This window comes from Labeo rohita, chromosome 7 (assembly GCF_022985175.1).
Source record: "Labeo rohita strain BAU-BD-2019 chromosome 7, IGBB_LRoh.1.0, whole genome shotgun sequence".
In the NCBI taxonomy this organism is placed as follows: domain Eukaryota; kingdom Metazoa; phylum Chordata; class Actinopteri; order Cypriniformes; family Cyprinidae; genus Labeo; species Labeo rohita.
In genome coordinates, this window is record NC_066875.1 from 30,650,822 (window position 1) to 30,677,972 (window position 27,151).

At 37.3% G+C, this 27,151-nt stretch overlaps 1 protein-coding gene and 1 long non-coding RNA gene across 2 annotated transcripts in view; both read right to left on the bottom strand.

Annotated features, from left to right (window-relative positions):
- Window positions 1-9,314, bottom strand: part of LOC127168334 (uncharacterized) — a 66,968-nt gene extending 57,654 nt beyond the window's left edge. The window contains exon 1 of the long non-coding RNA XR_007828097.1: window positions 9,180-9,314. This is a non-coding gene — a long non-coding RNA (uncharacterized LOC127168334). The remainder of the gene's footprint in view (window positions 1-9,179) is intronic.
- A 1,228-nt stretch (window positions 9,315-10,542) lies between these two features.
- lgr4 (leucine-rich repeat containing G protein-coupled receptor 4) overlaps window positions 10,543-27,151 on the bottom strand; it is a 59,137-nt gene continuing 42,528 nt past the window's right edge. The window contains exons 6-19 of the mRNA XM_051114984.1: window positions 25,504-25,719; window positions 22,602-22,673; window positions 21,321-21,389; window positions 20,778-20,849; window positions 20,575-20,646; window positions 20,061-20,129; window positions 19,773-19,844; window positions 19,022-19,087; window positions 18,845-18,916; window positions 16,911-16,982; window positions 16,524-16,649; window positions 16,162-16,259; window positions 15,950-16,006; window positions 10,543-14,454 (exon numbers count right to left, since the gene is read on the bottom strand). Of these exons, the coding sequence (XP_050970941.1) occupies window positions 13,091-14,454; window positions 15,950-16,006; window positions 16,162-16,259; window positions 16,524-16,649; window positions 16,911-16,982; window positions 18,845-18,916; window positions 19,022-19,087; window positions 19,773-19,844; window positions 20,061-20,129; window positions 20,575-20,646; window positions 20,778-20,849; window positions 21,321-21,389; window positions 22,602-22,673; window positions 25,504-25,719 (2,497 nt within the window). The 3' untranslated portion in view covers window positions 10,543-13,090. The remainder of the gene's footprint in view (window positions 14,455-15,949; window positions 16,007-16,161; window positions 16,260-16,523; window positions 16,650-16,910; window positions 16,983-18,844; window positions 18,917-19,021; window positions 19,088-19,772; window positions 19,845-20,060; window positions 20,130-20,574; window positions 20,647-20,777; window positions 20,850-21,320; window positions 21,390-22,601; window positions 22,674-25,503; window positions 25,720-27,151) is intronic.

Here is a 27,151-nt window from a genome sequence, read left to right on the forward strand (position 1 = left end):
AAAGAAGAAAAAAATAAAAGCTTTTCCTAAAAATGGCCTCCAGTGATTCTGTGAAGGCAATAGACTCTCATGCTTACAAAACTCTTGCCTGTTAATGTAGCCAGACTCGAGTTGAACCAGCGACCGGTGTCTGTTCTAGTGAACCTCTCCATCAAGTCGGGTTTTATAATCCATGAACAATCTCATTTCTTTACGGATCTATTACTGTGCCCGAACTCATCCATGCAAGCACAATGTTTGAAGATTAATGTAAAATGTAGTTACATAATTTACTTACACAATGAGACAAAGTTAAGACAGCAATTTATGACACCTTTGAGAACTCGGTACAAATATCGGTAATACTTCATAATAAGGTCCCAACAGTTGACATTTGTTAATGCATTAACTGAAATTAACTAATAATACACAATTTGTTTTGTTACAGTACTTCATCTTTGATAACACTAGTTAATAAAAATACAATTAATTTATATCAGCTTAGGCCTATTAAATACTATGAAAAGATTAAACTTTTAATACAATTTTAGTAATTCCATTAGTAAACATCCATAGTATTCCATTAGTAAACATTGAAAATAACATTTAAGATTAATAAATGCTTTAGATTTTTTTCTTTTTTGTTAGCTCAAGTTAACTTATGTCTTGTACTTAAAGAAATAGTTCACCCAAAAATGAAAATCCTGTCATTAATTACTCACCCTCGTGTCGTTCCGAACCCGTTAGAACCTTCATTCATCTTCCGAACTCAAATTAATACGTTTTTGATGAAAACCAAGAACTTTCTGACCCTGTATAGACATAGTGGGGGACAGCAATGTCAAAAATGTTTTATTTTATTGTTGTTTATTTTTTTTATGTTTAAAAAAAAAAAAATCAAATACACTGCTGAACAATTACCAATAATTTGAATTCCGTAATATTTTTTCCTATATTTTCCAAATGGCAATTTTATGATTTGTTTATACACTACAAATTTTTCTATTTTTAATCACAGAATGAAGCAGGAAATATATTTCATAGTTTATATAGGCAACTGTAATAAATGCTATGTCAGTTAGCAACTGTGTTGCCAAGTTTGCTGTTTTCCTGTGGAATTGGGCTATTTTGACACTGTTGCCACGCGCTGTTTTTCATGTCCGCAGGTTGAAGCGACCCCAATAAAGTGATATCTAGTCCCTGGAATGTGAATTTTACCAGGGGAACCCCGCCAGAAACGTGTATTTTACGCCCCGGAATGTGATTTTTACCGGGTTGAGCCTGGTCAGTGTGGTCTGTGTGGGTCCTGGCGCCCCAGTATAGTGATGGGGACGCTATACTGTCCATCGGATGAGACCTAAAATCGAGGTCCTGACTCTCTCTAGTCATAAAAAACCCAAGGATGTCTTTCGAAAAGAGTAGAGGTGTGACCTTGGCATCCTGGCCAAATTTGCCCACTGGCCTCTAACCATCGTGGCCTCCTGACAATCCCCAAATAATGATTGGTTCATCACTCTGTCTCCTCTCCACTAGTAAGCTGGTGTGCGGTGGGTGTTCTGGCGCACTATGACTGCCATTGCATCTTCCAGGTGGATGCTACACACTGGTGGTGGACGAGGAGATACCCCTTCACAATTTAAAGTGCTCTGTGGTAGTTGCATTGCTGTCTATGCAGGGTCAGAAAGCTGTCGGATTTCATCAAAAATATCTTAAATTGTGTCCTGAAGATGAACAAAGGTCTTACAGGTTTGGAACATCATTAGAGTGAGTAATTAATGACAGAAGTTTCATTTCGGGTAAACTATCCCCTTAACAAACAGAACGTTATTGTGGAGTGCTACCAAAATCTGTATTAATAAGACATATCAGACAGATGTAAGTTTATACATAATAACACTGAAGTTTTCTAGAACACTGAAAAACACGTTTTTCCCCCTTCAGAGTCAAGCAGCGTGCAGCTTGTTTCCCTTCATTCTGCTTCCTTCCTTCCCTCCTTCATATTCAACATCTCATTTATTTTACAGCCTCAGTTTGTTTCCAGCAGGGACAGCGGCTCGACAGCCTAAGATGGTGTAGCATTTGAAAACACACTACACGTTAAACAGAACATAAAGTACAATCAGGCTTAAACTTGTTCAATTATGATACACGCTGCAGCATTCCAACCAGTGTTCTGCCTATCACGGTGGATGAATACTAAAGACTGAGCCAGAGGATAAAAGTGCATCTAGAACAAGAGTTTAGAGTCATAAATGTTTCAGTGAGGCTGCATTGTGATGTGTTTTACATTCAATTGCAACGGATACTTAAATCTGTGGCTGAGGAAAGCAGTTGCTGAGAGATACAGGACAAATGGACACTTGGGCCCAGCTACCCTTAAAACAACCACCTACTGCGAGGAACTCCGCAGTGTCAGAGTGAATTAGAGCGCCCCTGCGGGATGGCATGGATGATATGTGTGAATGACAGAGTAATGGATTATCTGACACTCGTTTCATGACATCACAACAAACCAACCTGCTCAGTCAATGTGAGATCATATGATCACGGTGTGACTTTCCTCTGGACTTAGAAAGACCATGACAAGGAGTTTAAAGTATTGATTTCACGCACCTTCATATTAAAAAGCATACCATTTACAGCTGCAGCTGGCTGTAAATATCCATTTATTACACAGCTACTCAGCAAATAAAACGTGATTTGTGTTTAAGTAGCCTTACCTGTATAAGTAAGCTTCTGTTAAAGAAAAAAAAAAAATACAAAACAATAGCAACAGGACAATTATTTTAACTAAAATCATTAACTGAAATGCTCATAACATCATTCGCGGTTGTACTAAGCTATCAGGCTAATCAGGTACCTGAATGCTATGGTAGTACATAAGCTAACTAAAACATACATTAACGGTCATTATATGGACATTAATGGTCATTATAGCTTAAACTACATATGTGATTTTGCAGTCGATTGTAATCAGGCACTAAAGAGAATAGCCATTAAAAGCCATTTAAGCCAACGGGATTGCTTGGGGTCTTAAAGGAGACCCAATTTCTCAGAACACCAGACTTGAGAACAATTAGGACCCCAGAAAAATGGATCTGCGATTGGGAAATAGCTGTTTAGTTTGTACGCTATCAATATAGTGTGTTAGCACTACTGTCGCCTGTGTATTGTACAGGTGATTATTGAATAATAATTAAAATATAAAATATGAATTCTGAAAAAAAAAAAAAAACAGAATTATTAAGCTAGCAGGCTACTACTAGTACAAACCAAACCATATCACTATGTAAATATGAGTTGTTTTATTTCAAGGTAACGATATATATCACAATATAGTCATTTTTTACTTTAAATAATGTCTTTATATCAAAATTTTTAATACCATAGAAACTTAATAATTCTTCACAACAGTCAACATTAGCTGCCTGCGTTCCCAAACAGCAGCAATCCACCTCCGAAAACAATGACCGAATTTATTATTATTTATTTCGTCTGCTCGCTCTGAGGTGCAAGCCATATGAAAATGATTATATTCAGTCCTGCTTTCATTAGTGAGATTTAATGCCAGTTTATCATGAAGTGACAAATTTGTTATTTTTGACTTGATGGATGGAAACGGTGCTTTATTATACAAATATTTTATGCGATACTCCAGTTTTGTGCACAACTTAAATTTGCATCTTTGGATGGAAAGATAGTTAATGTTAATTATATTATATATATATATATATATATATACACATACATATATATACACACACACACACATATATATATATATATATATATATATATATATATATATATATATATATATATATATATATATATATATATATAGCAGTGTTGCACGATATATAGCTACTTACAAAGTATCGCGAGACCCTGCTTTTAAAAACGGTACAATTCCGCATTTAACTAGTACTGGTACTTTAAGAATGCATTTTAATAAGAGCTGTATTTCTGCGTGTCTGTGTTAGTGAATGGCGCAGATGCTGTTTTGTTTACTACACACATACGCATGTCACTACATGAGCATTTTACCGTTTCTTTTGCGGAAAACTATCGTCACATAATGAAGACCCTAAAGGTCTTCACAGCAACCCGTCAAAATAAAAGTTCAGTTTAACTTGACAGTCAGAAATATATTAATATATTACTTAATGTAAAGATAGTACTACTACTAACAATAAAAATATTATTAAAACAATGTAAAGAATATTTACAAGAAAAAATATTTACCAGATTTTTTTTTTTTTTAACCAGAAGATTGTAAATACACAACACAGTATTTCTGAAATAAAGAGAAATAATAAAAAAAAAAGGCTATAATATATTCATTCTTTATTAAATCTAATTATCCTAAATTCATTAGACATGCTTTTGACTATTAAAATGTAATGAAACGATTAAAATAGAATCCAGAAAATTAATGTAAAACAGATGAATTTGAGAAAAACAATAAATGTATTTCATAGGGCCTTAAAAAAAGTATTTTTTGTTAAACTTTTAATAAATCGCTTTTAAATTCGGCAAGTTTCATGTTTTTAATTAATTAGACATGCTTTTTGATAAACATTTTAAATAACCTTAAAAAATAAAGTCTAGAAAAATTTAAAGGGAATTTAGAAAAAAAAAAAAAAAATAAAACAGATTTCGTAGGGCCCTCTTTATTTAATTTGTGTCTTTGTTTTATTGTAGTTGTCCTTAAGTTTGTTACTTGCATCTAGGTTCTTATTATTAATAACAAAGATAAAATAACATAAATGTTGTTTTTTTTCATAGTATCGGGTTAGTAGTAGTATCATGGTATTTTTGTCAGGTATCGTCATGTATAAAACAATATTAGCCTAAATTTAAAAAAAAAACAAAAAAAACAAAACAAGCGTCAGCGATTAAATAAGAATAAGAATCTAATTACAAGCAACAGGACAAAAAACTACAGTAGAACAAATAAATAAGAAATGTTACATACATTGCATAAAGTAATCAAATGTATATTCTTAAATGCATATTCTTAAATAGATATGTCTTCTTATTAGTGATTAGTAATGACTTAAGAGCAGTCAGCTCCCGTATTTTAATGAATTATGTGTCTACAGAACATGATTAAGGAGTAAAAGGTGAACTGACAACCGAATTTAGCTGCAGTGTGTACATGGTTTCTTTTGTTGTTTGATTAACATGAATGACACCAGGAACATTAGACTGCTGTCACTTTAAGAGCTGCCCGCATTCAATATAACATTACATGTGTTTTCTTTCTCAGCTGTTTGCTTTCATTTAAGAACTAAACTACTGTGTTTATGGGGATACTTGCAAACATGGGCATGTTGACACATAAAAGTGTGTGTATTTAACCGTTCAAAGCCTATAAAGCAGCATAAATAGCTCAGTTCAATACTCCCGTGACAGCACTCAGAAACTCTCACATCTCTCAGACTGCACACACATATAGCGAAATAAGTTCTCTTTCGCTGCAGATTGTAATTCAATAGCTTAAGATCACTTGTTTTTAAAAACCGCAATGCTTAAAAATGAATGCAAACAATACGTTTTCGTGACCACGTACCACAGCAAAGTCACATGAACAAGTAACTGTGATAGAAACGATTGTCCAAAATCTCTACCGGTTGACAAATTTCTACCGATTAATTGCGTCTACTGGTATATCTCCCACCCCTAGTTCAGGGCATTGGTTTTGGTTACAGGTCTAATATACATCATTTACAATATTCGACCACTGGATGCCACAATTGGCCAATCACAATTAAGCATCAGTTGATCTGAGAGTTGTATAAAAAGCTCCCAATAGGTGTACATTTGTATTTGTACCTACATTACGCACAACATCCTCTACTATTTACAGTATAGCGTAGTATACAGTATCTAGTAAAATTATATGGCTAAATATATCACTTGAAATGGCAAAACATTACATCCCATACTTTAAAATAAGCTTTCCTCATCAACACGGGGGCTTAAAAACGAGCCTTGCCACGGTGCATCTGTGTGAGATGTTTGACAGTGCGAGATAAGCTTGCATAAGCAGGATGTGGCTAAGCTGAAGCCGTTCCCCAATGAGGCGGTGATCACCTTCAGCCGCTGAGAGAGGAAAGCCAGGGGGAGATGAAAACGGGCAACTCAGTGTGATTAGGTGTGTGCTTTCTGTACAAACAATCAAGATGGCAGATGTGCCACTGTGAATTACCTTGTAATGTTAGCGAACGTTAATCCCTCAGCACATTTGTGCCCTTTGCTCCCTTTATCAAATAATGTCTGCTGATATGAGCAGAGTGTGTTGTCAGAGATACCACAGACAAGGCCATGGGGAGATGAACTGTGCTATTAGCAGCCTCTTGAGTGGAGAGAAATCATGCCAACTTTGTATTGAAAGATTGGTACAGTGGTGACATTAAAATTCAACCGGAACTAACTCGCAGTTTACATGCTGTCTGACTGTATTTATGCTAAACTTTGAGTAAACACACTTGGCTCCATTCAGCAAACAATCGTAAAGCCATAGTGTGTATAAATATATATACAATGTATAAATATATATACAAATGTGTTCTAGTGGTTATGCATTGACTTTGTTGGTGGAGAGGAGACCGACCTTCATACTAATTTTCGCTCCAAATTATTTCAAGCATGTCAGCATCCAATAGGCGTGTGAGTAACTGCTTAGATTCTGGGCAGCATATCTAAGCAGTCGTTAAGCAACTGGTTATTTAAAAAAATATTTAATGCAGCCAAACAGATTGGACAGATTGTCTTGTTTGTTTTTTATCCTTTAAAGTAAGATGATGATACTACGACTGATGTTTGGTTTATTTGTTTTTTACTTTATTTATTTGGAATATATTAGTTTTATTTGAATTACATCACACTAGTGTCAAAAGTTTTTGGACAGTAGGATTTTTAGTGTTTTTTTAAAAAGTCTCATGAATTTATTTGATCCAAAGTACAGCAAAAGCAGTGAAATTGCAAAACTTACTGTTTCCTATTTGAACATATTTTAAAATGTAATTTATTCCTGTGATTTTAAAGCTACATTTTTTAGCATCATTACTCCAGTCACATGATCCTTCAGAAATCATTCTAATATTCTGATTTGATTATTATGTTGAAAACAGCTGAGTAGAATTTTTTTCAGGCTTCTTTGATGAATATAAAGAACAGCATTTATCTGAAATAAAATTCTTTTTTAACAGTATAAATGTTATAAAAAATAAATAAAAAATATCAAACTGACTCCCAGCTTTTGAAGGGTATAGTGTGTATGGGTTCAAAAGCTTTTTATTTCAGATAAATGCTGATCTTTGGATCTTCTTTTTATCAAAGAATCCTGAAAAAATGTCCTCAGCAGTTTTAAATAACAATAATAACAATAAATGTTTCTTGAACAGCAAATCTGCATATTAGAATAATTTCTGAAGGATCATGTGACACTAAAGACTGGAGTAATGATGGTGAAAATTTTGCTTTGATCACAGGAATAAATTACGATTTTAAAATATATTCAAATAAGACGCAGTTATTTTAAATTGTAAAAGCATTTCACAATATTACTTCTTTTGCTGTTTGGGTCAAATAAATACAGGCCTGTTGAGCAGAAAAGACTTCTTTAAACTTACTGTCCAAAAACTTTTGACTGGTAGTGTACAGTATGTGTTGTTATTGTTAAACTAAAAGTAAAGCCATTAAAAACTGTTTGCTTAAGTATATAAATTTAAAATATAAATTTCAACAAACCAAAAAAACAAAAAAAAAAAACTTAATAAAAATAAAAATTACAAGGAAAAGAAATGAAAAAATTACAAGGTGACACAAAATCAGAAATGACTAACTGAAATAAAATAGGCGGAAGTACTACAATTACTGAAATAAAATTAATTAAAGCTAAACAGAAATATAAAAAAATCTAAATGCCAAAGCATATCAAAATTACTAAAACTGAAATCTGAAAACATACACGAACTGAAAATAAACAAAGCTAATTCAAAATATAAATGCTAACAATAGTATATAAACAATACTAAAATAACACATATTATATTACATTTGTACAGTGTTTGTGGGTTAAAGGTGGGGTGGAAGGTAAGGTGGAACTATATTTGGCGTATGAGATTTTCAACTGTGTGCCACAGCTGACTGAATTCGTAGCCGACAGACTGAGGGGGGTTTATTTTTAACAGCTTAAGTTTCTTGACAAACTCAGCCTACGTTGTCTCTTCCAGGTCCAGATGGACAGCTCTACTGATACCCTTGCTTATTCATTTCATGCCAGAAAGAATCAACATCCTGAAAGCCAATGATGTTTTTTTTGTTTTGTTTTTTTCCCTTTTAGCTACTTTCTCTTTTCCATGGTTCCGGTCCAGCGTCACTCCCTCCCAGTTTGTCCTTTATCCGGAAACTGCACTAGGAGAGATTTGTGGCTCAGCTGCTCCGTCGGCACTGCGCTCTGAATGACTTTTATGTGCTAATGACTCTGTTTAATGAAACCTTGTAAAATTCTGCACATGGTGAAGGAAGCCTAATTTAAAGGCTTGGAGATTTCCAGCTCACTAAATTGCAGAACTGACGGCTCAGTTTGGGCCTTTCTCCATACTTTCTTAATGATTCAAGCTTTCCGGTCTGCGTGGCACAACAGATATCTGATAAACAGATTATGTGTAAAACATGAATAAATTCCAGTATGAAAACATCTGTCACAGACCTCTCAACTGAGATACCTAATCTCACTTAAATGAGTATGAACACTAGATCATTAGGTACAGTAAGTACTGTAATTTTTAAAACCGTAAACTGAATATGGATCCGAGAGAACAGGTAAAGCTATATTAGCCTTTCCAGTTCATAGTATCACCATAGCAACCCTTCTGGAGACTAAATACTTTATAAAATGGCAATGTCATACATCTTTATACGGCAGATTGATTGCTTCAGCAGTACCACATATTGGAAATAGTAAAATAAATACTGGAGACGACAGAAATAAACAATCTGGAGCACATTTACATGACTCTTGAAGCTAGACGGTGGCTTTTTTTAAACATTTATGCTAATGCAACAATGTTAATACGTCTAAAAGTGGGCGCTTCACATTAGCCCACCTCAAGTTGATATGCTAGCAGGTGGTTTCGCTGCTAGGCTAATGTGATGGCTAAGCAGGTCCATATGCAGTGTGCACTTACATATGAAGGTTACAGGAGGACATTTCGAAAGAGCAGAGGCTGTCAGCAGCTGGGGAAAATCTCCTGCGTTTAATGTAAAGCTGAAGTAGCACGGAGACGAGAAAGCGTCACCGCTGTAAACCAGCTGAACGGCACTGCCATCTAGAGGCAGGTACAAGCCACGGCCAACCGGAGCATATGAGGCCTCCCTCGTGTCAGAATCACTAATTACATGTTGAATTGGCTGTCACAAGCCGTATATTTAGTACTGACGGAGATATTAGTCTTAGTAATGAGTCTTTTTCTCAGCCTGGATGGTTTTAGTCTATCACCAGAAACATTAAGGTAATAACAAATCCTGGCAGGCTACTCTTTCTCACTCCAGCCTAATCAAAGCTATCCATTCAGCACATGCAGTGAGGTCTGCAGTGAGCACCATAGATCTCCTCAAACACCAAACTGTAAGTCTGGTAGAAGAAGATCAGCCTTCAGAATCTTCAGTCGAGGAGGTTTAGTCTGCGGCGCAACTAATATTGCATACGTTTGGAGAAAGATGGCAGTTTATCAAGTGTTAACCAGCGTGACTGTAATAAGGTTTATTGCACAAAGCGTTCACGCTTAAGTGGTTGGTACAATTACGGCCACCTTAGGAAAGATTCCCACTGAGATGTTTTCGCAACTCGACGATGAGCTCCAGGGGGTCTACTTGAAATTCTCTTATTCCGCCCCTCCAGTTAAGCATCGGGAGACTGATAACAGGAAAATTAGGAGGAGGAAAAAAGAGAAGAATCGACTGGCCTTTATTAAGAATCCCTCCCTATGCCTTCTGGCAGCGTCTGGTGGTTCCACACTCCCCAGCCCTGCCTGTTTGATTGGCGTAGCCGTTTTCCACTGCACCGGCTGTGATGTTTTTTCCTTTTAGGGAACAGATATAACTCCCATGGGTTGAGCAGGCGATTGTTTTGTAGACGCTCTCCTTTTGAAAAACGTACTAATGCTCCGTTAATTGAATCACTAATCTCGTCAAGTGTTTAAACGGCAGGGCAGGTTAAAAAAATAATTACTGCATTAACCACATGAAACGTTTTCGTATTGAAGATAGCTGCTGTTTTTGCATGAGAGCGCTAGTGTGCAATGTTATGACATGAAGGTGAGGTTTTAGGAGCTGCAGTTAGTTGTATAAAGATGATGAGCCTGTTTAGGATGACAGTCATAATACTGCAAGTTTAAAACGTTAAATCTATCAATGAGACTAAAGCTATTTTAATGAACAGTGTCAGAACCTTTCAGCTCCACTGGAATAAAAAGCAGATGCAACTCGTCAAGCAAAAGGGAATAAACTATCAAGAGGGAAACTTAATAACAAAGGACAAGCACTCCCGTCTTTAAAGCGAATCAGTTTATATAGTTTGGTTTACAAAAATGTCTGTATACAGTATGTCATTTTCTCCCAGTACAAACTAACGCGTGACTCATTCAGTGAGAACGTACAACTAGATGTATTTACAGCGCAAGCAATCATTCCAACAAAATAAACATGAAAACGTAACCACATGTACTACTCACTACTGGCAGCCGCTACGGTTGAAGAGGTAGCTTCCACAGTTAGACAATGCATCCCATTTTTTGATTAGACGTGTCCTACAAAAATAATTTACAACACACATCTCTAAACGTCTCTCTTGCATACACACATTCAGATTTGTCTCACACACACACACACACATGCATAGACACATGGTTTGGAATTCTGTCAGTTCTATTAGCTACGACCTGCAAGGCTTGTCAGTTGATGCCAGAGCTTATATGACTGGCATAATGGCATCCACTTTGCAAACATATTAGAAGACCAAAGGAAGGTGTTGACATTCGGTATCTAAGGCAAACAAACACACATTTCTTTTCACTTGAATTCCTGAACATACATGGACAAAGGTGTACAAATGGAATCATGATGATGAAACGTTGTTCTGTACTCCTGAACACAAAGACACACTTTGGTCCCATTGTCCATCCCACGTGACTTAGCTTACTGGCAGCTTGAACATTAATATATCATACAGCTGATCAAATGAGAGTGCTACTGGATGTGAAAGTGTAAAGTGAAAAAAGGGTTTTCATAAGGAAAGGTTTTAAATATTTGCACGTAATGTCAGCTTTTAAGGATGCACAACATTGAAGATTTTTTAATTGTATTAAAATAGGATTGAACAATATTGGATATTTATTTGTGCATGCTCTTCTTCCTATTTTTATATTTAGATTACTTTAGCCTCCATCTGCAGTAAGTTTCTGACATAGAATTTAATCAGAAATATCTTAATTTGTGTTCCGAAGATGAACGAAGGTCTTACGGGTTTGGACGACATGAGGGTGAGTAAATATTGACAGAATTTTCATTTTTGGGTGAACTATCCCTTTAAAGTTTATCTTTAAAAACACTAATAACTCAAAATGTTGCATTACAATGTTTAAACCTTAAATTCAGCTGTCGATTATAAAACAAATGATTTTCATTTTTAGTGTTTTATTTTAATTTATTTAGATGTAAAAGTATAAATATTTATATTAGCCAACTTAAAATAATAATACTGGCGCATCCCTTTTTTGTGTGTTTTATAGATTCTAAAAAATGTTGGGTTAAATACAACCCAGCGCTGGGCAAAATATGGACAAACCCAGCTTGGGTTGTTTTGACCCAGCGGTTGGGTTACTACCCAGAAGCTTTGATTAAACATTTAACCCAACGGCTCGGTCCAAACAACCCAGTTGCTGGGTTTGTCCATATTTCACCCAGCGCTGGATTGTTTTTAACCCAGCATTTTTTAGAGTGATAGTAATATGTAAAGTCAGATTATTTGGACAGGAAGAAGCTCTAATATGAAAACCCTTTTTTACTCTACCAAGTGTACAAAATACTTACTGAAATGATCTAGTAACATTGACGTCAGGAATAATAGCAGAATAAGATAAGTGTAGTTTGCCATTCGTTCATCAAAGCAATTCCATGTCTTACAATAAATTATTAGAAACTTTCTAGTGATTAAGGAAGCGCTCTGGTCAAGACATCCAAATGTCATTGTAGAACATAAATTAAAGACAATTTCTTTTAATAAACAGTTCTGTACTGGCTTTACTGGTTCACTCAGTTAGCTGAAGGAGAGGATTGTGATTTTAAGATCACTTTTATGATAAACAAGAAAGGAATGAATGCTTTTCAAACATAAGGACCACCGTGAACATACTCCGAGAAAAAGTGAGGGAACACAAGACAGCGTGAACATAAACTCGTAGATTACATTCTCATCGGCATACTGGAACTCCAGTATAAGGAGGAACTTTGCTACATAGAACGGGATCCCCCGCCACAGTCAGGATTTACGACGACAAGGAATAAGAGAAAAAGAATCAACATCACTAAAAACAATGGCACATATATCCCTGCTTTAAATCAAAAGGACAAACGTTTGTAAGAATAAGAAGGGAAAATATATTTTTCTGTTTTAAAAATGCCCCAGGAAAATAAACAGACAAGTTCTACTCTCTTTCAAACTGAAGGCAGGCACTAGGAGATAAGATCACTGTCCGTCAACCGTCAATCAGCCCTGGGTGCCAATGCAACCGAATTTGGCTGAGGGGGACAGGAAACAGAAAACAAGACGTGTTGTTTGCTGACAACATTTGGCTCAGTGAGTCTTTCCGTATTGTCAGATTCCCTTTTCATGGATTCCGTCTACATTCACTCATACACACATACACACACACACACAAGTGTGAAAAGAGAGAAAGTGCTTCCGGTCTGTTTGCGTTTCCACGGCTCTGCAGCCATGTGTCCAGCCCCTCCCTGTTCTCTGTCCTTGAGGAGCAGGGACACTCCACACCCTGGAGGACTGTGTGAGGAAGTGAGTGTGTGAGCGCTCGGGGCTGTGAGCTCAGTCTGTCAGGCGGGGGATGTTATAAGAGTAGTGTACTAAAGGGAGGCCACGGCTTTGACAGAAACACGCCCGGCCGCATGCCTGCACCTGCTCCGAACTGTCCGACACAAATGAATCGCCCTCATCTCCATATTCCGACTGAGCTGAAAACGTCCCGGTGTCGGGCCAGTACCCCTCTGAGCTCAAGCACTGGGGCCCGTTTGCCATCAAGGCAGGACAGCTGTGGGACTTTACTAAATGTCTGCAGGCTGAGGAAGAGGAAGAATCGGACGAGGAAGACGTGCTGATGTGAAGGGCGGCGTCACAGTGTTCGCACATTCCCCGAGCGTCGCCGTGGAGCTTTGTGTACATCCCGCAGTCGTTAGACAGGCCTTCGCCGTCGTCGGATGCTGCTGAACCCCCTGCTACCGTCCCTTTGGCAACCTGCAGCCCGCTACAACCTCCGGCCCTTCCTCGTCCTCTAAGACGAAGCCAGTCGTATCTGAAGGAGGGACTGAAGCAGACGTAGAGCACGGGGTTCAAGCAGGCAGAGAGGGGAAAGAATATGAGCGTCACGGATTTGGCCATCTCTGGTCCGCCCACTGCATTACTGGTTCCGGCCAGTAGGGGAGCGAAAGAGAAAGCCGCCACCGGACAGAAGAAGATGCAGTTGGTGAAGATAAGCCAGGCGATGTGCCGCACAGACCCGGCCTGCTCGGGGTCAGCCAGCTGGGCACGGCCCAACCTGCAGTACAACCGTGTATAGACCACCGCACTCAGTAGGTACGCCAGTGTGTTCATTAGCACCAGGGCCACTGTGAACCCCAGGCCTGATCCGGGACCTCCGGAGAAGGGCAGGCAGAGAGGAGAGTCCATGGCTGATCCGTGATACAGACTGAGGCAGGCCGCCGCGACAGATACCAATCCCAACAGGAGCGCTGCGATCCCGAACCTCCTTCGTCGTTCTCTCCTTTCTCCACTGGACCTCAGAGCTCCCGCTTTTCCCATTAGAGCTCTCACAGCCAAGCAACGCTCCACAGCAGCTAAAGCAAGCAGCAGGACGGCCCACTCGGAGGAAAACACAGCGAGGAAGCCCACAACCTGACACCCAGCGCCTGTTTCCCACCACACGCCGTACTCAGCAAATGAGCCCCAGGTGACCGCGTCCAGGAGTGTCAGTGCTGCCACGTAAACTCCTGTCAGCAGGTTGGCAGAGGCCAGGAGAGCCACCAGGATGCGGGCCGGAGAGAGAGGGGAGGTGCGTGGGGAGAAGGTGGCTGCAAGGACCAGGCAATTGAAGAGGAGCGCCACCAGGCAGATGAACCACACGGTCAATCGGATCATCCAGCTTCCCAACAAGTGTTCACAAGGTTTAAATGCCCCTGAAAGATGAAAAAGATACACCGAGATAAATCAAACTAAAGTATGAGAGGTGCATAAGAGGCTAATTCCATATTTCTTGATCTTAAAAATAGAGAAACTATGAAAAATTTTTGTGTAACTTCCATTCAAAAGTTTGGGGTTAATTCTAAAGTCAATTATGATTTATTTGATCAAAAATCCATTAAAATGTAAAATATTTGTATAAATTAATTAAATTTTAATATGAATAAAATTTGTAAATAATAATATTGTACTGTCATAATATCATTATGTTATAATAATTATTAACATAATGAATAAATACAATAATCAATATTAATTAGGGCTGTCAGTTTAACACGTTAATTAATTAGTTATGAAAAAATAACATGATTAAAATATTTTACGCAGTTAACACACTGGCCCCGCCCCCAGACCTGTACATCAGCTTATATTTCATATGACAAAAGCAGTTATGCCGTAAAATTCAAGATATTGGTGCAAAAAATGTGTTTGTCTATGTGTTGTGTATGTGTTTTGTCTCATATTTATATATATCACATATCACACAATATCACACAGGTAGCAAGAGCAATATGATACAAGTGCTGATATTGTCCCAATCTATCACAAGCATAAATGTGATTTTTATCCGTTCAGTAAATAAAAAGTTTCTGAATTTTTTCATTTTGAACGAATCGCATGAACCAATGATTCAAAAGCCCATTTATAAAGAGAGCCACTTACTTCATTCCTGAATGAATCAGCCATTTGAACGAATCGAATAAATAAAAGAATGACTCATAAAGACATTTACCACGACCTGCTGGCAGATTTAGTTTCTTATTTAGAGTATAATTTCATTAAAAAAAAAGAATTTTTACAATTTGTAATGTCTACTTGATACTTTGTCAACTATTAACACAAAAATAGCTTTAAGTATTTTAAATATTTCAACTCTTTTGCGGGTATTTTCAGTCAAATTTATTTTGCGATTAATTAATCTAATCAACATCAGGTAATTAATTCAATTCAAAAAAATGATTATTGACTGGAAGCCATAATATTATATAATGCAATTATAATTTTATCATTTTCATTTATTTCTGTGAAGGCAACACTGAAATTTCAGCAGCCACTCCAGTCTTCAGTGTCACATAAATGTCTTCACTGTTACTTTCAATCAATTCAACATGTCCTTGATCGATTTAACTTGTCCTTGCTGAATAAAAGTATTAATTTCTTTCCAAAACAACAACAACAAATCTTACTGACCCCAAACTTTTGAATGATACAGTATGGATGCACAGAAAATATTATGAGATAAAAATATAAGCAGGTCATTATTTGAATCTAATAGCCGAAAAACTGAATAAACTTGTCTGATACCAATTAACTATGCTTTAACAAAGCATAGTATGGTACAGATACATTGTGCTTTCTTATTATCTTGTGACATTACATTACCCAGAGTTCTCTGGTTATAGCAAAAGAAGAGATTTTTTTCATATTTACCCGGTGATGGTGAGCAGTGCATGACCAGAGGAATCCGTTCCATCTCCTCCTCACCACCTATCATATATATTTATATGCATGTCAACTAAGAGAAACATAATACCACCGACAAATACAGCCAGACCACTTCATTCAATCACATGTGGCCACAAACACCAAAGCAGCATGCTGCTGAGCTTAACTGCATTATAGTGCACACCAAAAAGTCATACCAAATGCATTTCTCCGCTCGTCATCCTCCGCTGAGTTAACTGCACTATCACAAGCCACAAAAGCACAACACTGGTAGGCATAGGGAACCGTTATGGACCTGTGGGGACATAGAGCCAGAGTGAGCGAGAGAGAGAAAAACTGCTTTGGAAGACTCGAAGAGTTACTAATTATCTGGGTTTTGATCAAAGAAAGGCTCAAGGTCTCTCTGATTTCTTGAGTGCACTGTGAGTGTGATTACAGAGTACGGGTGAAGGTTGGGACGTCACGTCATTATTCATATAAACTGAACTGGGACACCGGAGCAACCTTAATGACCTGTAATCAGTCACGGCTCATGAAAAGGGCTGTGAAGAGCTCTAACCTGAGTTTAGGCAGACTCTTAGACATTAGGCCGTTCCTCAGCTCCACGTTTCCAGTCAGTTTCAGCTGGTTCAGTGCACTCAGTCCTGCGGTAGGAACGCTGGCTAGGGAGTTCAGACTGAGATCCCTAATGGCATGATGGAAAAAAGGCAATTATATTCATGCACACACACATACACAAGGAAGCCCCGTATGGTTTTGTTGTTTAATCAGAGGCGCTCTGGCGAGAAACGACATCAAAGTATTTTTGATATCTTTAAGTAATTAAACAGCAATGTTTGATAAATTAAATCATCCCAATTATATTTTCAATTCCCCAGCAGTTTTTCCACTAAAATGCAATAAATGTGAATAATTATGAGAGCAGACTCTATGACTGAACACTCACAGGTTGGTGAGAGCGCTGAGAGAAAGGAAAGCATCTCTGTGGATGAACTTGATCTGGTTTCTGCTGAGGTCTCTGTAGAGCGGCAAGAAAACAAACAGATACACAGGCTAAACATATACAGATGGCTCTGGGTAAAGATTCAGAATTCAGGACAAGCCTTGTGCGACTTCACTATGAGAAGATCAGTCTAAGATCAGGGTGATTACTGAACTGCTGCTCATTTAATTAAAAAAGTCACGGGTTGGTCATTTTACAGTCATTTTACCATTGCATTTGACATCACTTAACCGTGGTAAATAATTACTGTAATGTATGGCATCTTGTAACTTACAGCTTTTATAAAATGGCGACAAAAGCAATATACACTACACTTCAAAAGATTTAGGTCAGTTTTTTTTTTTTTAATTAATACTTATATCCAGCAAGGACACATGGATCAAAAATGACAGTAAAGACATGTATGATGTTACAAATAATGTTATAATGTTCATCAAAGTATCCAGAAAAAAGGAGCACATTTTATGTGTAAAAAATATTAAGCAACACAACCGTTTTCAACAGTGACAATAATAAAAAATGTTTCTTGGGCACCAAATCAGCATATCAGAATGTTTTCTGAAGGATCATGTGACACTGAAGATTGGAGTAATAACTGCTTAAAAATCAACAATACCATCACAGGAATAAATTACATTTGAAAATATATTAAAATATAAAACATACACACTATCAGTCAAAAGTTTTTGAACGGTACAATTTTTCATGTTTTTTAAAGAAGTCAAAAAATTTAAAAAATGTGAAATAGTTTTACTTTTGAACATATTTTAAAATGTAATTTAGTCCTGTGATTTCAAAGCTGAATTTTTAGCATCATTAATCCAGTCACATGATCCTTCAGAAATCATTCTAACATTCTGCTAAAAAAACATCTATTATTATTATTATTATTATTATGTTGAAAACAGCTGAATAAAAAAAAATTCAGGAATAAAAAGTTCAGAAGAACAGCATTTATCTGAGATGGAAATCTTTTGTAACATTATAAACGTATTTATCATGACTTTTGATCAATTTAAAGCATCCTTGCTAAATAAAAGTATTAATTTCTATAATTTATTTTCCAAAAAAAAAAAAACAAAAACAAAAAAACATTATACTGACTCCAAGCTTTTGAATGGTATAGTGTATAATGTTACACAAGCTTTTAATTTCAGCTAATTTTGGATCATTATATTCATCAAGGAATCCTAAAAAAAAGTACTCAACTGTTTTAAATGATGATGATGATAATAATAAATGTTAATGCAAATCTGCATATTAGAATGATTTCTGAAGGATCATGTGACACTGACGAGTAAAGATGTTGAAAATTTACCTTTGATCACAGGAATAAATTGCATTTTAAAATATGTTCAAACAGAAAGCAGTTATTTTAAATAGTAGAAATATTTCACAATAGTTCTGCTTTGCTGTATTTTGGATAAATGCAGCCTTGGTGAGTAAAAGAGACTAGCTTAAAAACATTAGTAATATAGGTTATTTATATCAATAAAGTCAATAAAATTCTTATTAGTTAATTTCAGCATTCTGTAGTGAAACATGGTATGTATAATGAGCGCTTAACTGCATAATTGACAGCTGTCACTGTCAAACAGTTTCCTCCACTGAGCTAGTCTCAGGTCTCTCTGTTGTACCACTCCGTGGTCTCTTTCTTCTCATATAATATAATCTTTTGAATTCAAATCAATATTTCATGTCCATTTATTTATTTATGTGGCAAGTAGCCATGTAATAAGCGGAATAATGTAGGATCATCTAAAACAGGACTGATCACCCTGTCTGGGATTATTTTGTGCTAATGACCTACCGACTACACATTATCATTTCCATATACTTACATTTAAGGCTCATTTATGGTAATTGTGATTACTTACAGCACTCTAAGGCTGGTCATGCCCTGGAAAGTTCCTCTGTCTATCTGCTGGATTTGGTTATGCTGTAGACTTCTGCAGAACACAATTAAAAAACACCACCAACAAAAACCCATCAGTGCCTACTCACACACATAACGAAGTCAAATGTCAAGAAAGTTGTGTGATAACAAAACTTACATGTCCTGCAGTCTAACACAGCCCTGAAAGGACGGCAGGTCTTCAATCTCATTATACGAAAGATCTCTGTCAAAAAACACACACGCACACAAATTGAGACACTGAGCTTGTGAGGAATAGAACTGTTTTGATGAAGTTTAGACAGGAACTAAAGGATTTGTGATGTGTTACAGCAGTCAGGCTGGGAGCAGGCCTGCCTCTGGCTCGCTGTCCTCCGGGAGGTCATTAGACATCACTTTAAAACGTCCCCCTGCAGCTGTGCCTATGACAGGCCACTGCGCACGGGCCTCTGAGGTGGATGACGCCTGACTGACGCACACTCGGCTTGTGTGCGATGGAGTGTGTCTGTGTGTATTTGAAGCCCAGACGAAAAGGGGAGTGTACGGTTATGACTGACATACCGAGCATATGTTAGTCTCTTGAATGACAGAAGCGGCTTGAAGGCTTTTCCGTGACACTCGGTGTTCTGAGTGACGGCTAACCTTTGTGTGTTAGGGGGCCTGTGACTGATGATTAATTATGGAGCGCTTGAGGCAGTAACTGGCACATCATCGGGCACTGACGGACATTTGACTGACATGCGTTACGAACTATTATGAGTAGTATGTCAGTGCTTAAAAACATGCTAATGTGGGTGGTGGCATATTAGTGTGTGCTTACAATGTGGCACTTAGTGTGTCTTTGATGTGGTACAGCAGTAAAAGAGTGGAACTGAATTATAAACCGTGTTCATGTGTTAAGTGTGACTTACAGTGTACGTAGCACCGTCAGATCCTCACACAGGTCTGGCGGGATGCTTTTGATTTTAGTTCCCGTTAAAGTCCTGGACAACACAAGACATTTTGTGTTTTGCTTAATTTGTACTGTACTTCAAACTTTAATAAATGACTGGCCTTTAATTACTGGCATTTATTATCATTTCAGGCTGTGCTGTGTGGCGTTTCCATATTAGGAAACTTCAAATAAATGGTTTGCTGTTGATTTTATTGTAACTGACACTGTACTTCGTGCATGTTTATGCCATGTAAAATAAACTCACAAGCTTTCTAGATTTATTGTTCCAGTCAGGCTGGGGAAATCTTGCATCATACTGGCACCACGCAGCATTCTGAAATATATAACAAATTAAAGAAAATGAAAACACTGTGTTCATTAATTCAACATAAAAGGAAAAGCTTTGACTTGCAATTTTCCATATAATGAAAGTAAATAAGAATGCTATGAAGCTCCAAATGAAGGGGGAAAAACACTATTAAATTATGACATAGTTTATTATATGGAAAGTGCATTATACCAAAAAATAAATAAATAAAAACCTTCGTTTCATGGAAGAAAAAAAAAATCATACTGGTTTGGAACAACAACGTTGCAGTTTTGGTGTGACTAATTGCTACAAGGTTGAATAAACAGAAATTAACATATAAAAGCAAGTAATTACTCTAATATGCAAAAGAGCATTTAACTGACAGGTGTCAGTGTGAGTGACTGACGTGTTCAATGTGAGAGTAATTAAATCAGTTCCAGAACAATGACTGAATAATGGTTCTACTTACAAAGAGTGCAAGTCTGACAGGTTCTGGAAAGCTGTGGTTCCCACGAAGGAGAGCGGGTTGTCAAAGAGATGGCTGCAGACAGAGATATAATGGATGTTTATAACCAGCAAAATAAATAAATAAATAACAATATTTCCACTAGGCTGTGTGTGTGTGTGTGTGTGTGTGTGTGTTCCATGACAGTGGGATCAGCGTTTGCTTACATTGTGCGTAGCAGGGAATTCCTACGGAAAGCTCCCTCAGGGATGGATGCAATGTTGTTGCTATGAAATCCACTGGCAAACAGGGAAAAATTAAAATCATTATGAAATCATTAAGCTAGAAATCTTTAAGAAGCTCTGTGAGATGAGTACTCTCCCTCAGGATTCATAACTGCTATTTCACTGAGCACAGCTCGAAATTATGAAGCGGTTCTAATTCTCAACACTAGGTGGCAGCTTGACACAAGTGATTATTTTTAAAGCTCTGTGGATTTCAAAACACAATGGTTACAGGTTAGCAGACACCTGTTTGTGACTCTTGATTTTAACTGCATTATTACACTATTCTAGACTTATTTTCTTTTAAAAGATGCTGGAAGAGGCACCTGAAACTTTACACCTATTTGATACAGAGTTTCAGCAATCCGAAATTCAAACAATGATGTAATAAAACCAGCCATCCGCATCAAACGCCAACCCTAGAACAAGTGTCTGAGAGCAACTGTATTGGAGAGTGTGTGTGTATGTGTGTTTGGAGATACTTACAGTTCTTTCAGCTTGGGCAGCGTCTGAATGGCCTCTGGGAAGGTCTTCAGATTATTAAAGTTTAGATCCCTAAAAGGAGACAGGACAGATGAAAGTTATTTGCATTGGGATAAAACCTCCACTTGAGTGAAACTGCTCCCACTATTGCAACTCTTACTGCTCTTTATATAATAAGGGCCATCTCTGTGTTTAAAGAAAGACAGGAGAACTGTAACTGAAGCTAAAAGACAACAAAGCAAAAAGGAAATTTGTTGAGAGAAATCAACTTTTTTCTGTTTACAGAGGCCAGTCGGCATAGCCAGTCTGCTGATTTCTTCAGTGTGTTATTGTTTGTCTCAGTTGCCACACGATACACAACCTGGCATGATACTTCCTCTCTACCCCCTAATGCCCCTGTCCGGTGTCCCACTCTCCTCCCTAGGGGCACAGGACGTTGGCGTGTCCTCATCCTGTCCTAATTATGGTCAGAATAAGTAAATAAAGCAGAGTCAGCGATGGCTATCTGCTTTCCCCTTCCCCTCGCCTCTTCCTCCCTGACGCGGTGGATGCTTGCTAAACGAACTGTGGTAAGTGGAGAGAGAGAACGAAGGCAATAAGGTAAAGCCAAAGGTCTTGAAAAGACTCCTTTGTCCTTTATCGGTACACTGTAAATCCTGATTAACTCAATTCAACTGAAGCAGTAATGACTCATTAGAGTTGCCCGGCTTTAGGTTGACATCTAATCGCACTAAAACACAGAGAAAAAGCATCTTACTATTTGAACTAACTGCATTTTACTCTCTTCAGAATAACAAGTGCCACATAGTAAGTGTCAAGCTGTGTTGCGTGCTCATAAACCTTTGCATGTCCATGTTATTTTGACACTTCTTTTTATTCATAATAAAAAGCATGAGGTAACATTTCAGATACATGGTTATGGATCTCCGTCCAAGGATTACAACCTTCGGCTTTTGCTTCTGCTCAAATACCACAGAAGTGTATTCTCTACTACACTGCATACTGGTATTCGAATAACTGTCAGCTAAAGCATCCTTTCAAAAGCTCCCATCATTCTCTGCAAGCCTGAGTCTTGCAGAAGAGGGCGCTAGAGCAGCAGATAAATATCATACATAACACAGCATAACTATATTTGTACCCTCATACAATCTCTTGTAAATTTATGTAGCGTGATGCTATTGATGACAGACCCACTGCAGCAGATGTAAATGTAGCGTTACATGTAGTTACAATCTCTTTAATGACAGGAAATGTGGCTACACATGTAGGTGAAGGGGAACTCACAATGTCTCCAGGTTGTCCAGCCCATTAAAGCAGTTTTTTCCAATCTCCTGGATCCGATTGTTGTGTAGATGCCTGAACAACATAGACAAACAAGAGTTTAGAAGCAATACTTTGACATTCAGTAATATACACACAACTATTATAAGCTGGGATTGTAGCCAGTAGGCTGATAATTATTTTGATGGATGAAATTAAAATCCATACTTTTTTGTTTAAATTAATTAAAAATAAAGAGACCACTTTATGTTAGGTGGCCTTAACTACAATATAAAATAAAGTTACTGTGTTCATATTGTATTTCAAAACACTTTTGCAGGTTTGGGACAGGTCTGGTGGTATGGGTAGGTTTAAGGCTCTGTTAAAGCGTAAGGGATGGGTCAACTGTGTAATTACAAATTTAATTACAGAATTTAATTATAGATGTAATTACATGCAGGTATTTTTTAAAAATATAAGTACAATGTAAAAACATGTAAGTGCACTGTAATCAAATGTTTCATTTAAATGCAAGTACATAGTAGTTAATGTCTTCTAATATGAAGTGGGACCAAAATAAAATTTAAATCAGGTATAATGCTATAATATATAATAACACCAGCCATCCACTTCAAAAGATTACATTTAACAGCGTTATTAAATTATTACTGATTTTAAAGATTAACTTTAGGTGTGCATTAGATGATTGCAAAGGTGAACTAAATATTAAAATAAGGGAAAAGAGCATGCATTATTAAATATCCAGTATCAAACAATACACTAGATTAACAACACTGATATTGTTAATAATCAATAGATATGCCAATATAACAAACATCACTAATGTTATAAACATACTCTAGATTACAGTGAATATAATCTCAGAGGTAAAACAAGTTTCTGCAGGTTTTATGAAGGTAAATTTAAGACGTTTTATGACCAAGTAAAGAAAATGTAAACAATAAATTGAACACAACACAACACAACCACATATAATAAATTAAATATTATACAACAAATCACCATTGCTTTTTAATTTTAAAAAAGCATGGCTTAAAAACCTCTGCTCCCAACCAGTAGAATACTTCACTGTACCTTCTGATCACACTGTCTTCCTCAGTAGTACTGTTTTGTTTTTCAATCAAGATTCATTTACTCAAAAAGCAAAATTACATAAAATAAGAAGTCTTGCTTTATGAGGAACTGAATGAAGCGAGTTAATGTTTTTTTTTTTTTGGGGGGGCTTTTTATGCCTTTTTATTGGGATAGAACAGTAGAGAGATGACAAGAAAGAGCTGAAGGTAGGGAGGGGAACGGGATCGGCAAAGGACCTCGAGACGGGAATTGAACTTGGGTCGCCGTGAACGCAATATATCGATGCACTAACCACGAGACTATTGGCGCCGACGAAGCCAATATGGTTAAAACAAGAACAAATATCTGTCAATGTCAACTTAATTCAACCTAAATCAAATTAAATTAACTTAATTCAAAGGGAAACATTCATATCCCATTGACAGATGTTTGTCCTTTAAGTATAAACTCACAATTTCTCAGAAAACAAGACTACAAGAAGTTCAATTTACATCTCAAGTAAATGTTTCTTAATTTAAGTATGTTTAGATATTCGTATTGGAAAACAAAACAAAACATTTTTTGCAGTGAATGAAACATTTAATGCCATCCCTAGTGAAAATTAAATATACTACAATACATTTATTTCACGGTAAGGATACTACAAATACAGTTACAAATTATGTACTTAATAAAAATACCCTGCAATTGTACTTTTTGTATAATAAAATGGTATATCTTAAGTCTGCTAAACTGGAACAGCTAATTTTGTACTTAACGCACTTTAAGTGTGCAAATTTAAGTATATCAGACTGTGCTAAGGTGGAAAGTATTAGGTACACTTTAAATATTTTGAATTTTAAGGCCAATATTATTTAAAGATCGTATGATTCTCATCATTAGTGACATTAAAACATATTTTAGGCTTAATATTAAGAAATGTGCATTGTGCACAAGAACTCCAAATAAAGTTTAATTTCAATTTTTTATATCAGTAAGTCTTGAGTGATGTGTCAGTAAATATGTTAACAGATTTGACCTATACTTAGTATAAAACAAATGCATTTAAAATATATTACTTTTTTACTAGGGATGACTTTATAAATGTAAGACCATCTGCTCTGATCTGAGACCTCTTTAGTCCATAATTTGTGGAAGGGCGAATTAAGACTTTAAGACCAGCAGAAACCCTGTAAACGAATACATCTCATCGATGCAGAATTAATTTCTCAATTTATCACTGTTCAGATGACAAGGGATGTCTATTTTGCTTGAATTTTCCAGCCATTAAAAAGATGCACTTCTCAGCAGAACACCAACGCAAACATTTTCTGTCCCTGGAAGTCTCTGAACGCATAACTCCTCGGCCGTTTTGCTGAGCACTTCACCGCACAGGTCTGTGTGTTTGTTCAGTCTACTTAACGGATTAATTGGCCTCCACTCCTAAGACAAATATTTTCCAGCAGCTGGAATGTAATTGGTAAATCAGACCCACATAGAAGCTTCCAGAAGCAAGGCACAGGGAGAGATAGAGTGAGAAAGAGAGAGAGAGAGAGGGTCTATAGCCTCTGTTTGACTTTGCAAGACACAAGGGTCCATTTTGCTTTCCCCTGTTTTCTCTCTCTAAAATCGCCCATCCACACAACTGTTTGCTTGCATGTGTACTTAACCATGTGTGAGTGTATTTGTATGAGTGTTTTACGAGCCACCTAGGACTACAGTTAGTGTAGCGCATTGATGGATTTAACTGACGTGTGTTAAAGGGCAACGAGGGAAGGCAAATTTATCAGCATTAAAAGCAGGATCTTATGAATTCCTCAAGTGTGTGGAACCGAAATTGCAAAGTACTCACAATACAACCAGGCTGGAGAGGTTTGCAAAGGCGTTGTCGGGGATGTGTGTGATCCTGTTGAGGGCCAACGTCAGAGCCTGCAGGTTGCTCTGGTGCCGTAGGGGCCCGACGGGAACCTCGGTCAGGCTGTTGTCATCCAACCAGAGGTGCCTGAGCTGCTGCAGACCCTCAAAACTGTCCTCAGGCACTGACGTGATGTGGTTAGCATCCAACCGCCTGCACAGATCGGGATGTGGACAGAGCGTAAATGAGTTTTACTTATACACAACCCGGGTTTGCGTGCATATTGGGAGTAACAGTGTGTCCTATCAAGCAGGTGCTACAACATCAGTTAGCACTCAGTCCGAACACTCTCCTGGTAAAGAAACACAAAACATTTCTATGATCTCACTGCACTGGCCTCTCTTTTCACACAGCCCAGGTGGGAGCCTCAAAACTGGCCCCACCAAGGGGCCCCTTCAATGGGTTAATGAGAAAAGAGGACCACACCTTTCAGCCCCGAGGGAGGGCTCATGACCGAAATAAACAGTGCTGTGTCAAATACTGTAAATGCTTAAAAGATCTGACTCAGTATGGATATACTTATCAACAAGTGTGAGCTGCCCATGACCTCAGAAGCCTATGAATAAAGCGCACAAGTCACGTGGAGAATTTTCTATTTCAATTTTCTATTCTAAGTTAGGGCACTGAGATTTGGAATGGGAGCTAATCACAGGGAGGAAGGGTTTGATGGGTAATACTGGTGGGGTGGTGACTTCCTGTTTATGAATGGCTGACACTGACTAAGCTATACTCTCCCTACCCCGAAGATTGTACAATTAAAAACACAAAAGACTAGAGCATGTGTAGGTGTAGAAATCAGTTAGAACAAGAACTAAGCTTTATAACCTTGCCACTTAAGTATGAGAACACACATACACACTCATACATGCTCCGTTACCACACTTAGCTGAGCTGTCTAATGCCTGCGTAGATATCCTAACTCAAATAGAACCTCATAAATGGCTGAACTGCCCTCATGACAGCAACGACTTAACCACACTCACCAGGCTGTATCTTTGTCCATCTAACAAAATGAAGTCACATTATGAGTTTGGAAGTTTACTTCAAATTTATCATCATGCAAAAAACAAACCGTAAACTTTTAGCAGGTTATGTTAAAACTCTAAAAATAACAGTAGAAGTCAGACAGTCAACATATCATAAACAATGACATTGACATTAATGAGTCATAAACATTGACATAGCACAATTTGATTGGTTTGTGTTGCAAATGCTGCCAAATAAGTTTGCTGCTGTACTTTTAAATGTCTGGTTAGCATTCACTAGAGCATTTTGCAACACACTTTCAGAGTTCCTCTGAAACCCTCCACCTCCCCAGCTCCACCTGTATAGATCTGCTACAGGTTATTTTACATGCTTACATGCTTTACATGTAGATTATTGCTGTTCCTATACAGCAATAATCTACAACAACAGCAGCAGAAATTCAGCAGCGTAGAAGATCTATTCCGCCAAGACCAATTGTCATACACATTAGCATGCTACAGTCTTTAGAGAGTTGTCATGAGAGAAATGTTGAGATTCTTTGCTTATGGATGATCATTCAAAATGTGCAAAATTGCCTGATCCAGCACTTACATTTTTT